The sequence below is a fragment of the Calidris pugnax genome, unplaced genomic scaffold (genome assembly GCF_001431845.1).
Source record: "Calidris pugnax isolate Ruff unplaced genomic scaffold, ASM143184v1 scaffold69, whole genome shotgun sequence".
Lineage (NCBI taxonomy): Eukaryota > Metazoa > Chordata > Aves > Charadriiformes > Scolopacidae > Calidris > Calidris pugnax.
The window spans coordinates 9,467,931-9,485,906 of record NW_015090859.1 but is presented as its reverse complement, the minus strand read 5'-3'; the positions used below and the strand labels follow the sequence as shown (position 1 = coordinate 9,485,906).

At 41.2% G+C, this 17,976-nt stretch overlaps 1 protein-coding gene across 4 annotated transcripts in view; it reads left to right on the top strand.

Moving 5' to 3' along the window:
• The window catches only part of LOC106889264 (FERM, RhoGEF and pleckstrin domain-containing protein 1), a 208,738-nt gene that overhangs the window by 132,233 nt on the left and 58,529 nt on the right, over positions 1-17,976 (top strand). For all 4 annotated transcript variants that reach the window (XM_014944110.1, XM_014944109.1, XM_014944108.1 and 1 more), the window contains 4 exons: positions 7,633-7,737; positions 11,540-11,582; positions 12,671-12,749; positions 14,544-14,641. In XM_014944110.1, coding sequence (XP_014799596.1) covers positions 7,633-7,737; positions 11,540-11,582; positions 12,671-12,749; positions 14,544-14,641 — 325 coding nt within the window. The remainder of the gene's footprint in view (positions 1-7,632; positions 7,738-11,539; positions 11,583-12,670; positions 12,750-14,543; positions 14,642-17,976) is intronic.

Here is a 17,976-nt window from a genome sequence, read left to right as displayed (position 1 = left end):
AAGGGCTCTCTGGAGGTCATCTTGTTCAATCACCCCTGCTCAAGCGGGACCACTGAGAGCACAGCTTTTGAATATCTCCAAGGATGGAGACTATACAACCTCTCTTGTACAACCTTTCCTGTTACTTGTAGCTTGTTTGTCTGAATTGGCTTATCTATCTTTAAGGAAAAAAATCCAAAATAATAAAAATTTTTACTTACATTCTCCTTTGCAGAAATAACAGCAGTACATATTTAAAGAAAATATATTTCTTTTTTTTTTTTTTTTTTTTTTTTTTTTTTCCGGTTAGCAATCACATACCTAAAATAGCCTTTTTTGAAGTCATCTTGTTTGCCATAGCTGATATAGCTGACAGGTGGGAGAGAAAAGTGTAGCTTTGCTGCTGCTTTTTTTTTTTTTTTTCTAAGGGCAGGTATTTGGAGTAAAAGGCACCTGAAGTAAAAAGTGCCATATCTTACAATCACACCATTTAAAAAAAGATGCCAGCACCAGCAAGACTGACTGAAGTGTAAAGCTGTAGGTCAGAGACTATGGAACCTCAGGGGAGGTTCAAAATGGACGTTAGGAAAAATTTTTACACTGAAAGGGTTATTAAGCATTGGAATGGGCTGCCCAGGGAGGTGGTTGAGGCACCATCCTGGAGGTATTTAAAAGATGGGTTGACATAGTGCTTAGGGGCATGGTTTAGTGATGGTTTTTATCAGAGTTAGGTTGATGGTTGGACTAGATGGTCTTAAAGGCACCTTCCAACCTAGGCAATTCTATGGTTCTATGAAGGCCAGGACTGACATTAAAGGGAATACAGCTTATGTGGTGAGCGTAAATTGGGAAAGCAGTCCAGTAAAATCTTGAAAGAAAGGAAGACTAAATAGCCTTATTGTACACGCACAGCAGATGATCAATCGCCTGTTTTTAAGGCAGCATAAGAGACTGTTACTGCATTTGGCCACGATCCTGCCTTTGATGGTACGTGCACAGTCTGAGCAAAAGCGTGTGGGATACGTGCCGGGAGTGGGACCCTTCAACTATGTTCAAGTGGCAAATATCTTAAAAGGAATGAGTTGCCTTTGGGTTATTGTGAAAATTTGCCTCTTCTACATCCTCCCTCCAAACGGGGTGGGTACCTGGTGGCTGGGGGGATCTGCATACTTCAACGTAGTGGTGGGAGCATGTGGCTGCTCTGTTTAAAGGCATCACTTCTCCTTGTTGCTTTGACCTGGTACATAGAGGTGACGAATCATGCTCCTTCCAACGCTTCCGAACTACCCCAGCCTAAGCTGAACAGCAAAGTAAAAACTAGGAAGCCTAGGTGTAAGAGCTATCTTTAAGGTCTAAAGCTATTTTTATAGTCATCTAATCCTTCCGACAGGATTAACACCTACACTTTGAAAGGGAGGAGAGGAGAAAAAGGGCAGAGGATCTCCAAGTGTCTTGGCAGCGTTAGGTCCAGAGCAACAACACTCAGGACAGTGCTCGTTGCTTTTAATCCCACACTTTGAGCAATAGACTTTTGCTAAATATGAATTATGCATTTCATTTTACACCAGAAAGGAGAACTCGTAAAAATACAAAATTTGTCTTTGGATGCTGACAGCATTGTTCTCCTGTGAGTAGTTTTCAAGCCTCCTTTGAAGGATAAATTTCTGGCAGAGTTATTTGTTTAACAGCCCTTCTTGCTCAATCCCATCTTTGAGGTTATTTTTATACTATTTGCTTATCATGAACACTTGTTGGTTGGGTTTTTTTTTCCTTTCAGAGCTGTAGATACATACATAATTTTTAACAGCTTTGAAAAACTGAGAAACTTCATGCTGTTAGGAATGTGGGGTTGTTATTTTAGGTATTGATTGTGACTGCATATGACTTCAGAAATAGTCTTGAAAATACTGGCTGAAGTTTTCACTATCATTTCAATGCAGTTGTTAAACCGGAGTATAAAAATAATTTGACAATCAGACTGATCTGAAGTACAAGGGGTTTTCAGGTCGATTTCCAGCAAAAGAACAAATACAACTTTAAACTTTGTATATAAACTTAGTACAATGTAATATTTAAGTATTTTTGAAATATTTAGCTTGACCAAATTGTCACATTTCATTTTTGAGCACTCAAAATGCGACAGGAATAAGGAATTAGGGGAAGAAATGCCAGCCCTTGTGTTGTGGCAGATGTGACTGATGAATGTAGATGAACGTAAAGGAGTTACTTTCTCTCCTTATCAGGTGTTACACAAGTGTAAATTAAACAAAACAAGACAAACTTTTTTTTCTGATCCATTTGTAGCAGTTTTGAGGAAGAAAAGGGAAACAGAATCTGCCACATGCAGCTGCCTTACTTTGACCAAAACATTAATGGGTCTTATATTTTTCAGATGTTCCAAAGAAAGTGCTTATCATATCGGGATTTTTAACCTGGTATTACTCCTCAGTACTGTAAAAACAAAAAAACAACTTTCAGTTAAAGATCTGTTCGATCTGAGATTGGAGATTAGTGAGCTAGACAGATCAAAAATGGTAAAATAACTATTTGATCCTGAACAGAGACTTTTTATTTTTGGTAAATGGTTAATGAAATAATTACTAAATTAACTTGAATAGGGGGGAAGGTGTTCAAACCCACATCTTTTAAAGTCATGGATATCTTCCAGATATTGCAATGCGCTTTCTTTTTTAAAAAAAATCTGTATTGCAGTTTGTGCCAAAGAATGCTGTGAAGAAGAATGTAGAGGGGGATTTTTTTTTAATGATTGGTGATCGCTACAATGTTAAGGAGTTGTTGAACCTATTAAAATATTCACCACTGGAGTGATCACAAGCAATGGTTTTGGTGGGAGTAGAGGGAGAGTGGATTGAGTGGGACTGAAATAATGAGCAGACAGCAAATGTTGAATGCACAGTAGTGTGTAAAGCAGGCTACTTTGGCTGGGTACCTTCATAGCTTGCAGCTAAATGTGGTGATGCACATTATTCATAATTTAGAACTTAGTGGCCTGACATTCCCTGAAAATGTAAAGTGACTTTTAAAATGCGATTTCACAGAGGTAAATGAAAGGCCAGTTCAAAATGCATTAAGCAATGAGGTTGTGTAGCTGGAAATCAGTGAGTCGCTTTTCACTGCAATAAATTTATAATGTTATTTTGGTCTAACTAAATACCACCTCAAGAGAATAATAGTAATTCCCTGCTGTCAGTACAGCTGGGATTCACCTCATCTACAATGAACCCTGTAACACAGGTGTCTGGGCTCCTTGTCATCAAGAGTAAGATAGTACAACTGTATTGCTAAGGAAAAATTCGTTGCCAGTGTGCTCAGATGGCTGTTTTTGGGGTAGGAAGAATTGCCCTCTAGAGCTGTAGTATTTCTTCATTGACTGTACAAGAATCTGGCTGCCAACAGAAACAAGAGCAGGGGACTGCCACCCACTCCAGCTGCTTCCCAGCTCCCAGGTGTTGCATGTGACTTTCCCCCAGTTGTATACCACCAGTATACTGTATTCTTCCCTTTCCCTCACCCTCTTATGGTGTAGCACCTGTGATGGCGAATGATCTGGAGGTGTACTCCTGCCACCAGCCTTTATTATGCCAGCTTCCATGTGAATGTCCCACTTGCATACCTTGTCTTCCTCCTTTAATCTTCATATGCACATCATTTTTTCCCTCCCTGGTGCAGGCTCACATCCGATAATCATAGAATGGTTTGAGTTGGAAGGGACCTTAAAGATCATCAAGTTCCAACGCCCCTGCCATGGGCAGGGACACCTCCCACAAGACCAAGTTGCTCAAAGCCCCATCCAACCTGGCTTTGGACACTTCCAGGGATGGGGCATCCACAACTTCTCTGGGCAAACCGTTCCAGTGCCTCACCACCCTCACAGTAAAGGATTTCTTCCTGAGATCTAATCTAAATCTCCCCTCTTTCAGTTTAAAGCTGTTACCACTCGTCCTATTGCTCCACTCTCTGATAAAGAGTCTCTCCCCGCCTCTCCTGTAGGTCCTACTGGAAGGCTGCTGTAAGGTCTCCCCAGAGCCTTCTCTTATTTAGGCTGAAGAACCCCAACTCTCTGAGCTTGTCTTCGTAGGAGAGGTGCTCCAGCCCTCTGATCATTTTCATGGCCCTCCACTGGACTCGTTCCAACAGGTCCATGTCTTTCCTGTACTGAGGACTCCAGAGCTGGATGCTCAGGGAGAGCAGGAGATAGGTCTCCTGGCTCTCCTTTCCCATGCCTCCTCTACATTTGGCCATGTTGATGACCTTCCCTCACCCCAGTGTGTGAAGCTTTCGTGATGGTCATGTAGTGGGCCTGTGTTTCCTCACTGTGGCAGGGAAAGGCCCTCCTATAGCACAGGCTGTAGCTCAGCCTTTTCCCACCCTGCAACCTTAAATGCACATGTAGCTATCTGGGGGGCCCATGGGCCACCGTGGGTCAGACCTGTGCCAGCATGGAGCAGGGAAAGCATCCAAGCTGTGGTACATGGGACATGGGGCTGACGGAGGTTGCCTCATGCTCGCTGTTGGAGGCATGGCAACAGAGCCACGCTTGATGGTTGGAAAATGTCTTCCAAGTTCTGGGGAAATCTTGTGTTGTCCCATAGGCCTTGTAACCACGTTCAAGTCAGACGTGAGGGTTGGCTGTGGGTGATGTCATCGGCGTGGCGCACTCATTCCTGAATGCTTCCTCTGTCAGCTCATGTTTGCTGTGACCTGAGTGACTGCTCGTTTGCTTCTGTGCCCAGCGGACTGAAATTTTAATTTATTGTGTTTAAATTTTTCAGTAGGGATGTCATGGAACTGCACTGAATCAACATCTCTGTGAGACCGGAGAGTTCTTGCTTTTGCGGATGTTGTACTTCTCCTTCTGGTCCTGACCAGGCTGTCATCAGGCTCTATATCTCAGCAGATTTTATATGCACAGTGTTTCCCTTGAATAAACTGTCAGATTGTATTTTGAGGTAGGCTGATCAAAGCTAAGATGAGTTTAGAATAATAATCTTATTTACAAATACTTGGGTAAAAAGCATTTCATGTTCCTGGGACACACTCCAGAGAAAATGCCAACTGACATAAATGCTACAAGAATGCCGTTCCATCATCTAAATGCATATAAGAAAAAAAACCAAAAAACTTTATGAGAACACTCAGCAGGTTTTAATCAGGTGCTTTTACTCATGGTCTGAGATCAGACAGGCTTGCTCTCCTCAGCTAACCTTGGGTGGTGTGGTAACGCAGGTGGGCTCTATGACTTTTTTCCTGTTGATCAAAAATCTCCACACTCCCAGAGGCACCTGTTTTTTCCTGGCAGGAATGAGGAGGTTTGGTCTTTGCCAGACAGGGGTCTGTCAGGTATGTTAGTAGGACACATACATGCATATGCAGAGGCACATTTCTTTTTTTCTTGTGGTGTATGAGGGTGAAAACAAGTGTCCTCTGCCTCTTGCTGTCCAGAGGGCTGTTAAAGACGTCCTTCCACTCTCCAGCGCTCCAGCCAACCTGAGGAGGCCTGAGACTAGTCTTGGAGCTGGAGCATTTGCCTCAAGTTTCTAAGTCATTTGTAAGTGTGTTTTTGGAGCAGTAAACTGATTTATGCTAGATCTAAAGTCTAACAAAATGCACTTACTGGGAAGGTCTTTCATTAAGAGATGACGTATGTTTGTATGTACCTATGTACAGCAATAGGTGGAGTGGAAAATATGGGAAGCTTTCTGTTAGAACTGGCACACAAAGTGCAGTGGTGAGCATGGGCTGGGTGGTGGTCATCAGGGATGCTTTTGGTTTAATGAAGCTGGAGAACATGACGTGGGTGTATTCAAATTTATTTCCACTTGAGATTTATTTTGGATGGCATTACACCAGTGCTCTGTGTAGAAAAATAGGTGTCTTTTCTTCCTTGCCTTCTCTGTATCCTCTTATTTGGCATGTTGGTATGAATTAATTTAGTTATTGCAAGGTTGGCTATGACAAGTGCTTAAAGAAATTAGTACTTCCATATGCAATTTTTCTTGATGTGGTTTCTGACAATATTAATGAGGCTAATGTTTTCTGTAGCTAACATCAACAAACAGTTAATAGAATAATCTAGGTGAACGTTTCTTCCTGGTGGCATAGGTCTGTTGGAGGCACTGGGAGCATGTCAGGCAAAAACCTGCTCAGCAAGTTCCTGGGGAGGGGAGCTTGGCTTTTCCCTTCCGACTTCCAAAACCAGCCAGCGCTGAAGGGTTCAGTCATCGTGTCAGTTGTCACCAGTGTCACAGCGCTGCTGTGGTGGCACATATATTCTGGTAGAAAAGTGCCATCTTTTTAATTTCTCTGGTGTAAGCCTTGCTACGTGGTGTTTACTTTTTGCAATCCACATTAGACAATGTTAGATAGATCACCTTCGGAAAGGTGCTTTGTAGTTAAGGCTGTGGCTGAGATGTTGCCTGAGGTGGGGGGAAAAAAAAAAAAATGTGGATTTGTTTTTTGGTATCCCAGTGAAACAGAGCCCAGACTCCACAGTGACACATCTGGGAGGAGGTGGGATCAAGCAGCTGCCCACCAGCAAGTAGCCTGTTGGTACGGCCACGGCCTGGAGATGCCAGGACCTGGGCTCAGGCTCAGGTTTGAGTCAGGTTGGCCAGATTGCCCGTCTCTAATGGTTTTCTTTTTTTCACTCTTGTTCCTGCTGTTTTATTTTGCTCTCGTAATTATTTACTGGGCAGATGGGGAAAGGGCCAACCTGGAGGTTGAGTGCGAGGGCACTTGTCTGGGGCGTGATGAGTCTCTCATAACGGTGAAATCTGTGCAGTTTGATGTGTTATTATTTGTTCTGGAGTGGAGATCTGAGTTAAAATAGGTGCATTTGTCCAAGCAACAAAAATATTTGATTTCAGTGATTGGCCTTTTCATACAGAAACAGTGTTTTTTGCTGAAGCCTTGCTGGTGAGCTGTAATTTGCTGCAGGTGTGGATTTAACCAATGTGCTGATGAGAAGGATCCTTACAATCAGCAGAACGGCGGCTCTGGCAGCTAATATTGGGCTAGAACATCTGGTCTTTGTAGAGGGGAGACTTTCGGTGTGTGGAAGGACATGCTTGCTCTTGCCTCCTCCAAATCCCTTGAGAGCTCTGTTAGGGTAGCACAGACGGGCCTTGACCAGCCTCGATGCCTCACAGTGGGAGGCTTGGGATAAATCCATATTATGCCAGAACCCAAACTTGAGCCTGTTGCGTATCAAGTGGTGTCCAGCAGAACCTTGGACCCTTGTGTTCTGTATGACAGGTCTGTCAATGAACATTTTGGTTTGGATGAAATAGCTATCTTGTGAAATTCACAGCAGAAATTAGCTTTGGAAGACATAATAAAACTATATCCCGAGTCCCCCACTTCTACCTCTTCTATTTTGTGGTATTTTTCCCTCAAAAATAAAAATGCACTAACGATGGATTCTGAGCTGCCATCCAGGGATGGATGAATATTTTCTGTAGCTTTAAAACTAGTGTAATTATTGTCAGCGGCCCTCTGGGTATGGTTGCAATATCTACTGATTTTGTAAACTGTTTTGACAGTGTTGTTTGTTGACAGTTTCTTAGCATAGTAATTTTTCTGCCACTAATTAAAAGCATCTTTGTAACCCTAGGCTTTCTTTTCTTCTTACAGCAAAGAGCTCCAGGGAAAGTTCTGCATGATGCTGTTTGCAACCACCTGAACCTTGTTGAAGGCGACTATTTTGGCCTTGAGTTTCCAGATCATAAAAAGATGATGGTATGTAATAGGATTTATTTTCATCTGATTTTTATCTGCATACACATTGTTATTTTCTCCTCCTGCTCCTTACTTATTTTTGATCCTTACTTATAAGTTATGTTTGATCCTTAATCTCCAAAAGAAAAAAAAAATACTCTTTTTCAAAAAAGTTCTTGCCAGTTGGAGTTGAAGAAATGTTTTTAAAACCTGATTACTCCTGTCAGATTTCATCTGTGTTGAAAGTAACAGCCAATTCAGGCACAAGCTAGAAAAGCATTTTATCTTTATTATTTGCAGTAGAGAAGCCAAAGGCTGGACTGTTGCAGAGTCTCAACTCTGATTTTACACTCCTGCTTAATTTGGAGTGCAGGAATAATAAAATCTTTCTCCACAGACAGAGAAGATGCGATGGTTGTGGCATAGTTCCATGAAAAACATTGTGGGACAAGAAAATGGATATATAAAATATAAAGAGGTTAATAGAAAAGAAATCAAGAACAAAAAGAATAATAAATTGATGGAAGTCTTCTCTGGGGAGCTGTGTGACACAGGCAAGTGTCCTGGTCCTGACACTTTGGACTCTGAGAACAGCTGCCGGCAACATTCAGGCATTGCACGAATACTTCTAGGGTAGAAACAATATCCTGTTGCAGAGAAAGCCAAAGGCTAATGACTTCCCAGTCTCTAATGGCTTTCTTTCTGAAGTTAGTTTTACTTTAGACTTACTGTGTGACCTACTAGCATGTGTGCTAGTTATCTGCATTGTTTGACCAGTACATTCTGGTGTATACTGGATTTCTTGCCTGTTCAGTGAATTCTACACCAATAGCCTGGCTGCCGTAAAGGGGACGACTTTGGGCAGTTAGAAAAAAAAATAATCTATTTTCTGTCCATCTATATAAAATTTCTTAAGGAGCATTATTTCCTAACAAAAGAAACAAAAGAGGATTTATCTGCTGCTGCAGTAACCTGTTGTCATGCCTTAGTGCAGGCTTACCTAGGCACTGCAACTGATCGCTGGTGGTAATAATGATTTAGGCTAACTATAATTAAAGAGGAAATTTTGAAAAATGGACATTAGTCTTTAAAAGGGACTTGCTTCACAGTTTGCTCCTGGGTTTACATGAAATGCAGTTTACTAGAAAGTTTTGTATTCTGCCAAATATCCTTGGCTAATGCTTTAGGTAATTTGAGAGCTTAACGTAACCTCAGAACAGTGCAACTGTACAGTACTATTACAACAGAGGGTCCATGGAGCCATGTTAATAATGACATACTGACATTCCTGAGGTATGTATGCATGTAAAGCTGAAACAAATCCTAACGGCTTGTGTATATACAATTGCTTTATAGTTTTCTAGAAAACGGAGAAGGTCGTTTGATCAACCTTCTTGGCTTCACAGGTCGTTAAGTTTCAAATAGATGGCCCTCTGTGTTTTGCTCAGAGACCTGAAGTAAACTAACGGTTTTCAGTCTTTTGAAAACAAAATGGTTTATTTGCTTGAGGCAGAACACAGGAGAGATTGAGGGGCTGCCAGTGCCTGAGGCCCTCGCAGTGGTAGGAACTGACTGGCTGGAAATATGTCCAGACGATCACAGTGGGGGAGCCGGGCCTCTGATGAAGAGGAAGGTGGAGAAAACCCCCTAAGTCTATTGCCAGTTTGACCTGAAGGAAAATGCCCCTGTGCATCCAGGTTGGTACTCCTACTCCTGCAAAAGAAAATATTAGCCCAAGTATCTGAGAGCTCCTGTCTGTGTTGCTGGTGGTTGTTCTAATCTTTGCTTCTGAAAAAGGGGAAGAGCCCCAAATCTTGCCCACATCTAGTCAGCTGTGCCCCAAGAATGCTGAGATTCAGTGGAAGAGATGCCTTCAACCACCTGAAAGCAACTCACAGAAACTCTGAAGCAGGAGATTTGATTATGAATTGTCGCTTCAATGTGGAGCAGCACTCTGAGAGCAATATTTACGCTTAAATTACAGTAATCATTTTATATGATACAGTTGAGGTGAGTGTTCCTCTGGGTTTTAAAATTTTCTGAGCTTCTCAATGGCCATAATGTAGAACTCAAGCATCGTGCATATAAAAAAAAATAAATACTGCAGTTAATGGTGTGTCTGAGAAATAAAACATTCATATAAACACATAAAACATTACGTTCGTGTCATCTGAAGCGAATGAGTTGCTTTTCCAATGTAGAGTGCAATGTAAAAGGGAAAATAAATATTTAGAGCATATTTGTTTGGATGTAATGGTATGTAGGTGAAGTCATATATTCGCGGTTCAGCTGTGTTTGTTTCAGTGCACAAGGCTCCAGACCTTGTATCTGACATATTGACAGTCCTATGTCAAGATGGCAGCTGTATACGTTCAAGAGTGCTGTGCTTGTAGCAGGCAAGATCTGGGTGGGAGATGAACGTGGAGGGTCTGAGGGCTGCGCTTCCTGCTGGGACAAGGAGAAACGAGGCACTGTTGCCAAGCCCGGGGTTGCACGGAGTTTCATCACGCCTTGATGTCTGCCCCAGTTCCTCCAGCTGCTGAAATCCGGTCACCATTGCAGAATGCCAGACTTTGTTTAAAAAATAAATAATCTAGCCTTTGGAGTTCCGGAGAAAATTGAAAACATGAATCTTAATTGAATCCTCACGTTATTTTTCATTTCCATTTTTTATAAACCAGCCTGAGATTGGCTGTGTTTAGATACAGTGTGGGAGTTGCATGATGCATAAGTTTTGGTTGCTTGCGTTCGGTGGTAGTGGTGAGGTTTTTCTGCTTTGACCTTCCCTTTCTCCCTGCACGTTTGATACACACATTTCTAGTATCCAGCAGTCTGGTCAAGGATGTTGTTGCTTGCTTGTAGGATGATTGGGAAAGTGGAGAAAGGACTGACTCGTTTGTGTGCTCGTGCTGTATCATAAACTCCCTCTGGAGGGAGGGAGAAGTTTTTTTGGGGTTTGGTTTTTTTGGGTTTTTTTGGTGTCAAGTAAAATAAAAAAAACCCTCCCATATTCATGTAAACTGTCTCTTTCATATTCAAGATTGGGTTTTTTTTTTTCCACTAAACTTGGCGAAGTCCCTGACCTTTGCTGCAGATTATGTACGTGCCAACTTTCTGAAACAAAACAGTTTTAAGTTACTGAAGTGCCAAAAAGTGTCAGAACCAGTTTAACATGTGATAAACACTGTATTCCTTTTCTTGGATAACCAAGTTTCTTTCGCCCTTCCATATAAAAAAAGACTTTCCTAGACTGAGAAGCATAAAAAGAATTCCATTAAGAAACATCAGTGAGTGTGAAAGGGCAGGAATGTGAGGTCATTGCTAATTGGAAGCACTCGTATTAGTAATGATGAAAATAGCAAACAGCATTGGAGCAGCTAAAGCAATACAGGCCTGTTCCTGTCTGGCTTCTCAGGTGATTTTGTAAAATGGATGTTTTGAATATATTTCAGTCTCTGCATAATCTAAAATTACTAAAGGTCAAAGATGTATTCATTTCAATGCATACTCTTTTTCTAGAGGAAGACTCGGTTAGTTTGTTTTTTAATGGCTTTAACCTTTGTGGCAGTTGTAAGGTGTCCCTCCACACATTTCAGATGTCTCCAAGGGAGGCTCCATGCAACTTAGTGAGATAACAGAATACAAATCCTGGGCGTAGTTAGGTACCAGCTGAGAACTGTGAGCTGTCGCACTTCTCCAGGCCCTGCAAGTCATCTGGCTTTTACCATCTACATGATTGTCCCTTGGCAATGTAGGAGTGCAATGAAAAATGCACCTCTGTGAGCCGTTCAGAGACGATAACACCACCTTCTTTTGTTTTCAGGTGTGGCTTGATCTCTTGAAGCCTGTTATGAAACAGATTAGAAGTAAGTGCTTCCTTGCTGTCGTTTATTTTGTCAGTCTGAGAGTACTTGAATAAATGAGGACTCTGTCAATTGGGATCTTTATCTTCTCAACTTTCTTCACTGAATTTTGTTTGGATTATTTTTTATTTCTGGCCTGTCCTTAAAAGATATACCGTGTGTGCTGTGAAATTATGTCACATGAACATATGTAGGGGCTGACCCAGTAGCAGACAGAGGTTTATCCAGTCACTAGAAGAGGCGGTGATGGCAGTGGAGGAAATGGTTTAGTAGATTAAAAAAGCAAGCAATAAAAGAAGGATTACAGGAAGAACACATTGCCGAAAGGTAACAGTGGTCAGCATAAAAGAAAAAGAACAGGAAGACATTATTGCTGGGAAGGAGCTATGGGACATTGCTGCAGAACTCGGAACTGTCTGAGACCAAGAGGAAGAAACAGTTGAGTTTGGGGCATCAGGGAAAGTTATGGCTAGTGGTGGGAGCCAAAAGGAGTTTGTAAATAGCCATCAGCCCTGGGAAGAGTAGCAATGAAGAGGAAAGTTTGTTTCTGTCAAATATCAGCAAAGTTCTTAATTTCTTCAGATTTGCCATTAAGATTAAGTTTTTCTAGGTGTCTCTCTGGTCATATTACTCTGAGTGTATGCTCTGGCCCCTCTCCATCTCAGGAGAAAGAGATGCATTGCTCCTTTTGTCACTGGTTGTACTTGTAAGAGTCAGAACAAATGTGCTGCTGTTGAAACAGAAATAGTAATTTGCTAGTGGGCTTGAAAAATAGAGTGCATTTTAGCTCCCTCCTGTTCTGAAGCGAGGAAAATAGACACTCATAATATATTTTGTTGGGTCAACTGATGTAATTACTAAAAACAGACTCAGTTTTGGCAAAGTATCCCTCCAAGTTACTGTGCTCTTTTATTGTGTGTAAATTTTATTGTGCAATCTCTAAATAATCCCAATACTGACAAAGGATGGGAGGTCAGCATGCATGTAAGCACTGCAGGTTCTATGAATCATCCCTTGTACGTCATTCTGTGTATTAAAATTTGGCCAGCATGTTACCGATGTTCACTAACTTCCTTTGACATTTTCCCCAGGACCGAAGCACGTTGTTGTAAAATTTGTGGTAAAATTCTTCCCACCTGACCATGCTCAGCTGCAGGAGGAACTGACAAGGTTAGTAGCTGCATGACTTTTTTGTTTGTTTGTTTTATTAAATCTCTGGTGGACAAAAGGGAGAATGTGAAATTTGAGATGATTGGGTGGGGATCAATAGCTGCCTCTTAGTGTTGGCTTGATGTTATTTCCCCAACTTTGAATACACCTGAAAAAGAGACCCTAAGATTCTGTGGCAGTCTGTACTGAGAGGTTCTGCAGGAATCTCTTGGATTTGGGGCCCTGGGAGAACTTTGCTCACCCCAAGAGAAGGCTGTTTGACAACAAGAGTTCTCCAGCCCCCTTTGGCAGTGTTGTTGGAGGGGACCTGTCTAAGAGCATGTGTTGGTGTCCTGGGGCACATCTCATATGATTGATATCTCTTGCTGGCTGGGACAGAGGAAAGTAGAAAAGTGTGGTAGGAAGAAAGATTATTTACTTGAAAGACTGGGTAAAAACAATAAAGGGATGAATGAAAGCTCACAACGTGATGTTACTAATGAAACATTTCTGTTTCCAGATAGATCTTCTGCATATTGGTTACCTAGTATGTGAGCTGTAAATTGATTCTGGTGATCTCTTTCTGCACCTGGAGATGTATCTCTGCATCCTAATGACTTTTTTTCGTTAGATTTTAAATGTGTACACTAGGAAACTTGGATATATGTACACAGCAGTGTGTGGGATGTGAAAGCATATCTACAGGGAACAGCTTCATCACTTGCAGAAGCAGAGAATACAACACTTTTGTGCTATATTTTTCTACTAGGGTGAATTTATGGGTAAGCAGAAGTCTGCAGGTTTCAAAAGGACATTATTTAGATCTGCTATATTGTTTCATGTACTGTGTATCTTTCCCTACTCCTCAAATCAGCTTGCCTTTTTCATTTAATTTACCTACATCTCTTCATTCAGAAACTTGCTGTTCAAATGACAGCTTTTCACTCAACCTATTAACATCTAGTCTTATTAAAAACTATTGAGATCCTAATATGAGTTCTCTGGAGTCTCTGCAGTCTTTGGAAGGATTTTTAAGGCATCTCACCAGTTCAGGTTTCATTCCAGTGGGAGAAACGCTTACTTGCAAGGTCATATTTTTTCTAGGGAAGAATTTGATGCTGAGTAGAACTAATCACTTTCAATTCCTGTTGAAGATAGAAGAAATTTAAATGTTGAAATAATGCTGCGGACCTATGAGGTCTCTGCACTTAAACTGTCTGTGTAGAATTGCCTTACGTGGCTGAGGTGGTTTGGAAGCCAGTATGTTAAAAATGGCTGGTGCACAAGCCGTGTGGGTAACGGGGCCACAAAAGTATCAGAGCCAGCTAGAATTGTTCGATCGAGATCTTGCTCCTCATTTCCAGGTGAGTGCCAAGGTTGGAAGTTTAGAGTTCTCCTTGTGTTTTGCAAGAACTGATAACTTTAAATCACTGGTTTATCTGGCGTTTCTTATAGTTGCAAGCAGCTCCATTATCTGGTGGTGCTTGCTGTGCGGTTGCTGAGCACTTAATAGCCGTCACATTTGCTTCCACTGTCATATCGCTGCCAGATCTCATTGCTCCGCTTCCAAGGGAGGGAGGGAGAGAGAAAAGGAGGCATATCTTGGTTCTGCAAAGCAGCCACCGTGGAAGATTCTAATGGCTGTAATACAGTATCTGTTGCATTTTATTAAGCCTCTAAAGTTAGGAAATTCATCTCACTTCTGTAAATTCCAAGAAGCCGAAGGAACATGCAGTCAAAACCAGAGTTGGTGTTGAAATACTTTCCCCTCTTTCCCTCATGCTTTGTGTAACTCTGTTTGCTTTTGTTTTGCAGGTACCTATTTGCATTGCAAGTGAAGCAGGACCTGGCACAGGGAAGGCTAACCTGTAATGATACCAGCACTGCCCTCTTAATCTCTCACATAGTACAGTGTAAGTTCCCTTTTTTTTTTTTTTTTTTTTTTTTTTTTTCTTCTTTCCAGGAGGATAAACAGGATGATTGGTTGGACACGCTTTGCTGGCTTACCTGTGAGTAGGTGCCGTGGGGACATGTTTAAGCCATAGGGATAGTTTATTGCATTTATATAGAATGGCATTCAGATACAAATAATTTTCTCTTTCAAATAAAGAAGAGCTCCTGGATACTCTTACTTGCATTTTTAAAGCACTGCGTTTGATAGTCTGCTTAAGATCATTTTAAAAAGCAAACTTTGCAGGCAGTGGCAAACAGGTAGCATTCCTGTTTTATTATACCCTGTATCATGTCAGCAGAGCGTTCAAATTCCTGGACATCTGTACGCTGTCTAGAGAATGTAGTAAATAAACATGCTTAGAATGCCAGACTAAATCACACTCCTAAGAGGAAACTGATAGGGAAGAAAAAAAAACACAACAGATTTTAAGCTTTTTTTTTTTTTTTCCAATTGCAAAGTATGCATAATAAGACTGTTCTGTAGAATCATACATTAACTTTGTTCATCACATCAAAGCTTCTTTGAGCTTCCAGATCACTTGAAAGGCAGTGTATATTTCCCATTTCAAGACTTTATGGATACTCATCTTGAGAATAACATTAGGTAAAGCCACTTAATAGCATATATAATGGGCCTATAGGCCATTGTTCTGCATAGTCATTCTACAATTCAGTGTTGCATATTTCCACTGAAATGCTGTTGTATGGAAATTGCAGTCACCAAAGACGTTCAGAAGTTCTTTAGTGATGAACACATAAATCTCATCATCCTTTGTCATAGTCTGTTTGAGTGTTAGGGCAGTTTCTCGTCAGTTGCTGTTGGAAAAGCAGGTATTGCATGGTTTTCTGTTTGCCATGGTCATCATTGCACAGTGTGACTGAGTAGCAATAAGAAGCTGTGCAACAGCCCCTGTGGAATTCTGTATCCTTATACCATTTTAAACTGAGTATTTTTGCAGCACAGACTTAAAAAAATAAAATCCTTGGCTAGCGAGCTTTTTGTGTCTTTTAGTTTTTCCCATCATGGTGTCCAGCATGCCAACTGTAGTTCCTTGCTCAGTGAAGCTAGTTCCAACCTTTTTTCATCTCAGGAAAAAAAGTCTTGATCATTTGGGGGAAATTCAGTATCATTTGGAGAGAGTATCATGGGGAGAGTAAGGTAGGATACTTCTGTACTGAAAAATGAGAGTTTTTTCATTGTGTCAGAAGGAGAAGGATGTAAGAGGTTCATCATGCAGAAGTGAGACAGTATTCACAGAATCTGAACTGCCATTTTGGGCAGGGGGATGTTGTGCCTCATGGTGCACCTGCAGTGCTGCTTCTCCTCACCATCTCCTGACTGCAAGCTGGACCTTTTTTTGCTGTTTATGATTTTTCCCCTCTCCCTTTTTTTTTGTGTAAGAGCATTTGCTAGAAATCGCTGCTGGAAGTTTGCAACCGTCTCATTTATTTACCCATCGTGTGTCTCATGAACATCTTTCTGTGAAAATTATCTCTGATAAGAGTCTATAGCTGTATCCTACGCACGTGGCTGTCTTTTGTATTTATTTTCTCTCTGGCTTACTATTCAGTAGCTAAAAAAAAATACTGCATATTTGTCTGCAACAAAAATAAAACTAGACGGCTGATAAGAGTAATGATATCAAAGCGGAAAGATTGAGGATGCAGGAGGTTAGATATTGTATGTCTTATCGGTGCGGTGCCTATGAGCAGTTTCCATGGGGGATATCTGATTCCAGGAGGCCCTTATAATATATATACAAATGTCAGTGTTACAGACTTTCATTAAATGATATCACAATATGACAGCAAATAGGCTTCTGTTAAATTAGCATGTATATTACAGAATGAAATTTATATTTGAAACATTCTATTTAAAAATATCTTAAAAGCATTGTAGAAAGCGTTAGAAGTGAGAGGACACTTTGATACTGCAAATGATGCAGTAAAGTGAGTGTGTGAAGTAAGATGATGGACTGATTAAAGGAAAAGAGCTGAAATACAAAGCATTAGACATATCAGTAGTGCTAATGCAGACAGAATACACAGTTTGGTGTAATGCACTTGCAAAATAAGAGGGAGCATCCATGGAAAGGAATCTTTGGCTAAAACACATGAGATGATTTTAAAGAAGAGTTATAGTTGAGGATGACTATATTCTAAATAGAACTCCCTCTCATTCTAGAGGGAGTGCTACTAGAAAGGAATTTAAGATGGAAAAGGAAGGCTAAGGAGAGAAGGAAAAGCTGTTGAGTACAAGGTCATAGAGAACAAATTCAGAAGTAACTCGAAAGCCAGGAGGACAATTTTGATAATGGATTCGCAGCTGACAAATGCAGAGAACATTATAGAAATCATGTTCTGTGCTCTTGGCTCTGAAGAAAGCCCTACAGAATGTGGTTTACATCCATCCATTTACAAGGGCATACAGGATATGAACTGCATTTTAGAGAATCAAGGCCCGTGTTTTTTGAGGTGTTGCAAACATAGGTGGGCTTGTGACTTCATTAAAGAAGAGTAACTTGCCTTTCATTTGAGTTAGGGCTAGAGTTTGAATTGGATCCTAAAGACTTGTGACACTGGGATGAGTAAAACTGAACTGAGGGAGCTGTTTCTGAGATAGCGATGAAAGGGACATTTTTACAAAAGGGAATTCTCAAAGATTCTGTAGTATTTTTACTGTCTCAAGGAATGATTCAGAGCAAAAGGTACGAGGGAGGGAGTGGGAATCAGTCTCATTTATCAACTCATTTCCACCTCTGACCTCCAAAGTATAAAAGACTCATCGTGTGGCTGCAGGCAATTTGGGTTGAAAGGTGACTGCTCTGTCATTCATAGATGCTTTTGGTCCTCATCTTTCCTGCCTACACAAGGTTATTGCTCCCCCTCCGCATCTGATCCCAGCTTTTAAACATCATCTGAAACCTTTCTATTTTTTTTCCTAAAACAGCTTATTTTGGACAGAACTGGATTAAGGGATCATTTACATGGATGGAATAAGATGAGGACGAGTCAGGGAGCTGAGCTTGGGTCTGTGACATCCTAGGTCAACTGGCTGCAACCTGGATTTAATTGGAGGGCACCGTGTTTTAATTTCACTGACATTATTAAGGTAGCAGCCTTCGTTGTAGTGTTGTTGCCATTATTCCAGCAGGTTTGCAGGCAAAGGCTGCTACGCTGCTCAGTGAAAAAGCTAATAGCAAGATTTTTCAGAGGCATTCCAAGAATAGCAGGCAACAAGATAGTAATCTGGCACCCACACATGGATTGCCTGCCCCTTCCCTCCGCCCCGCCC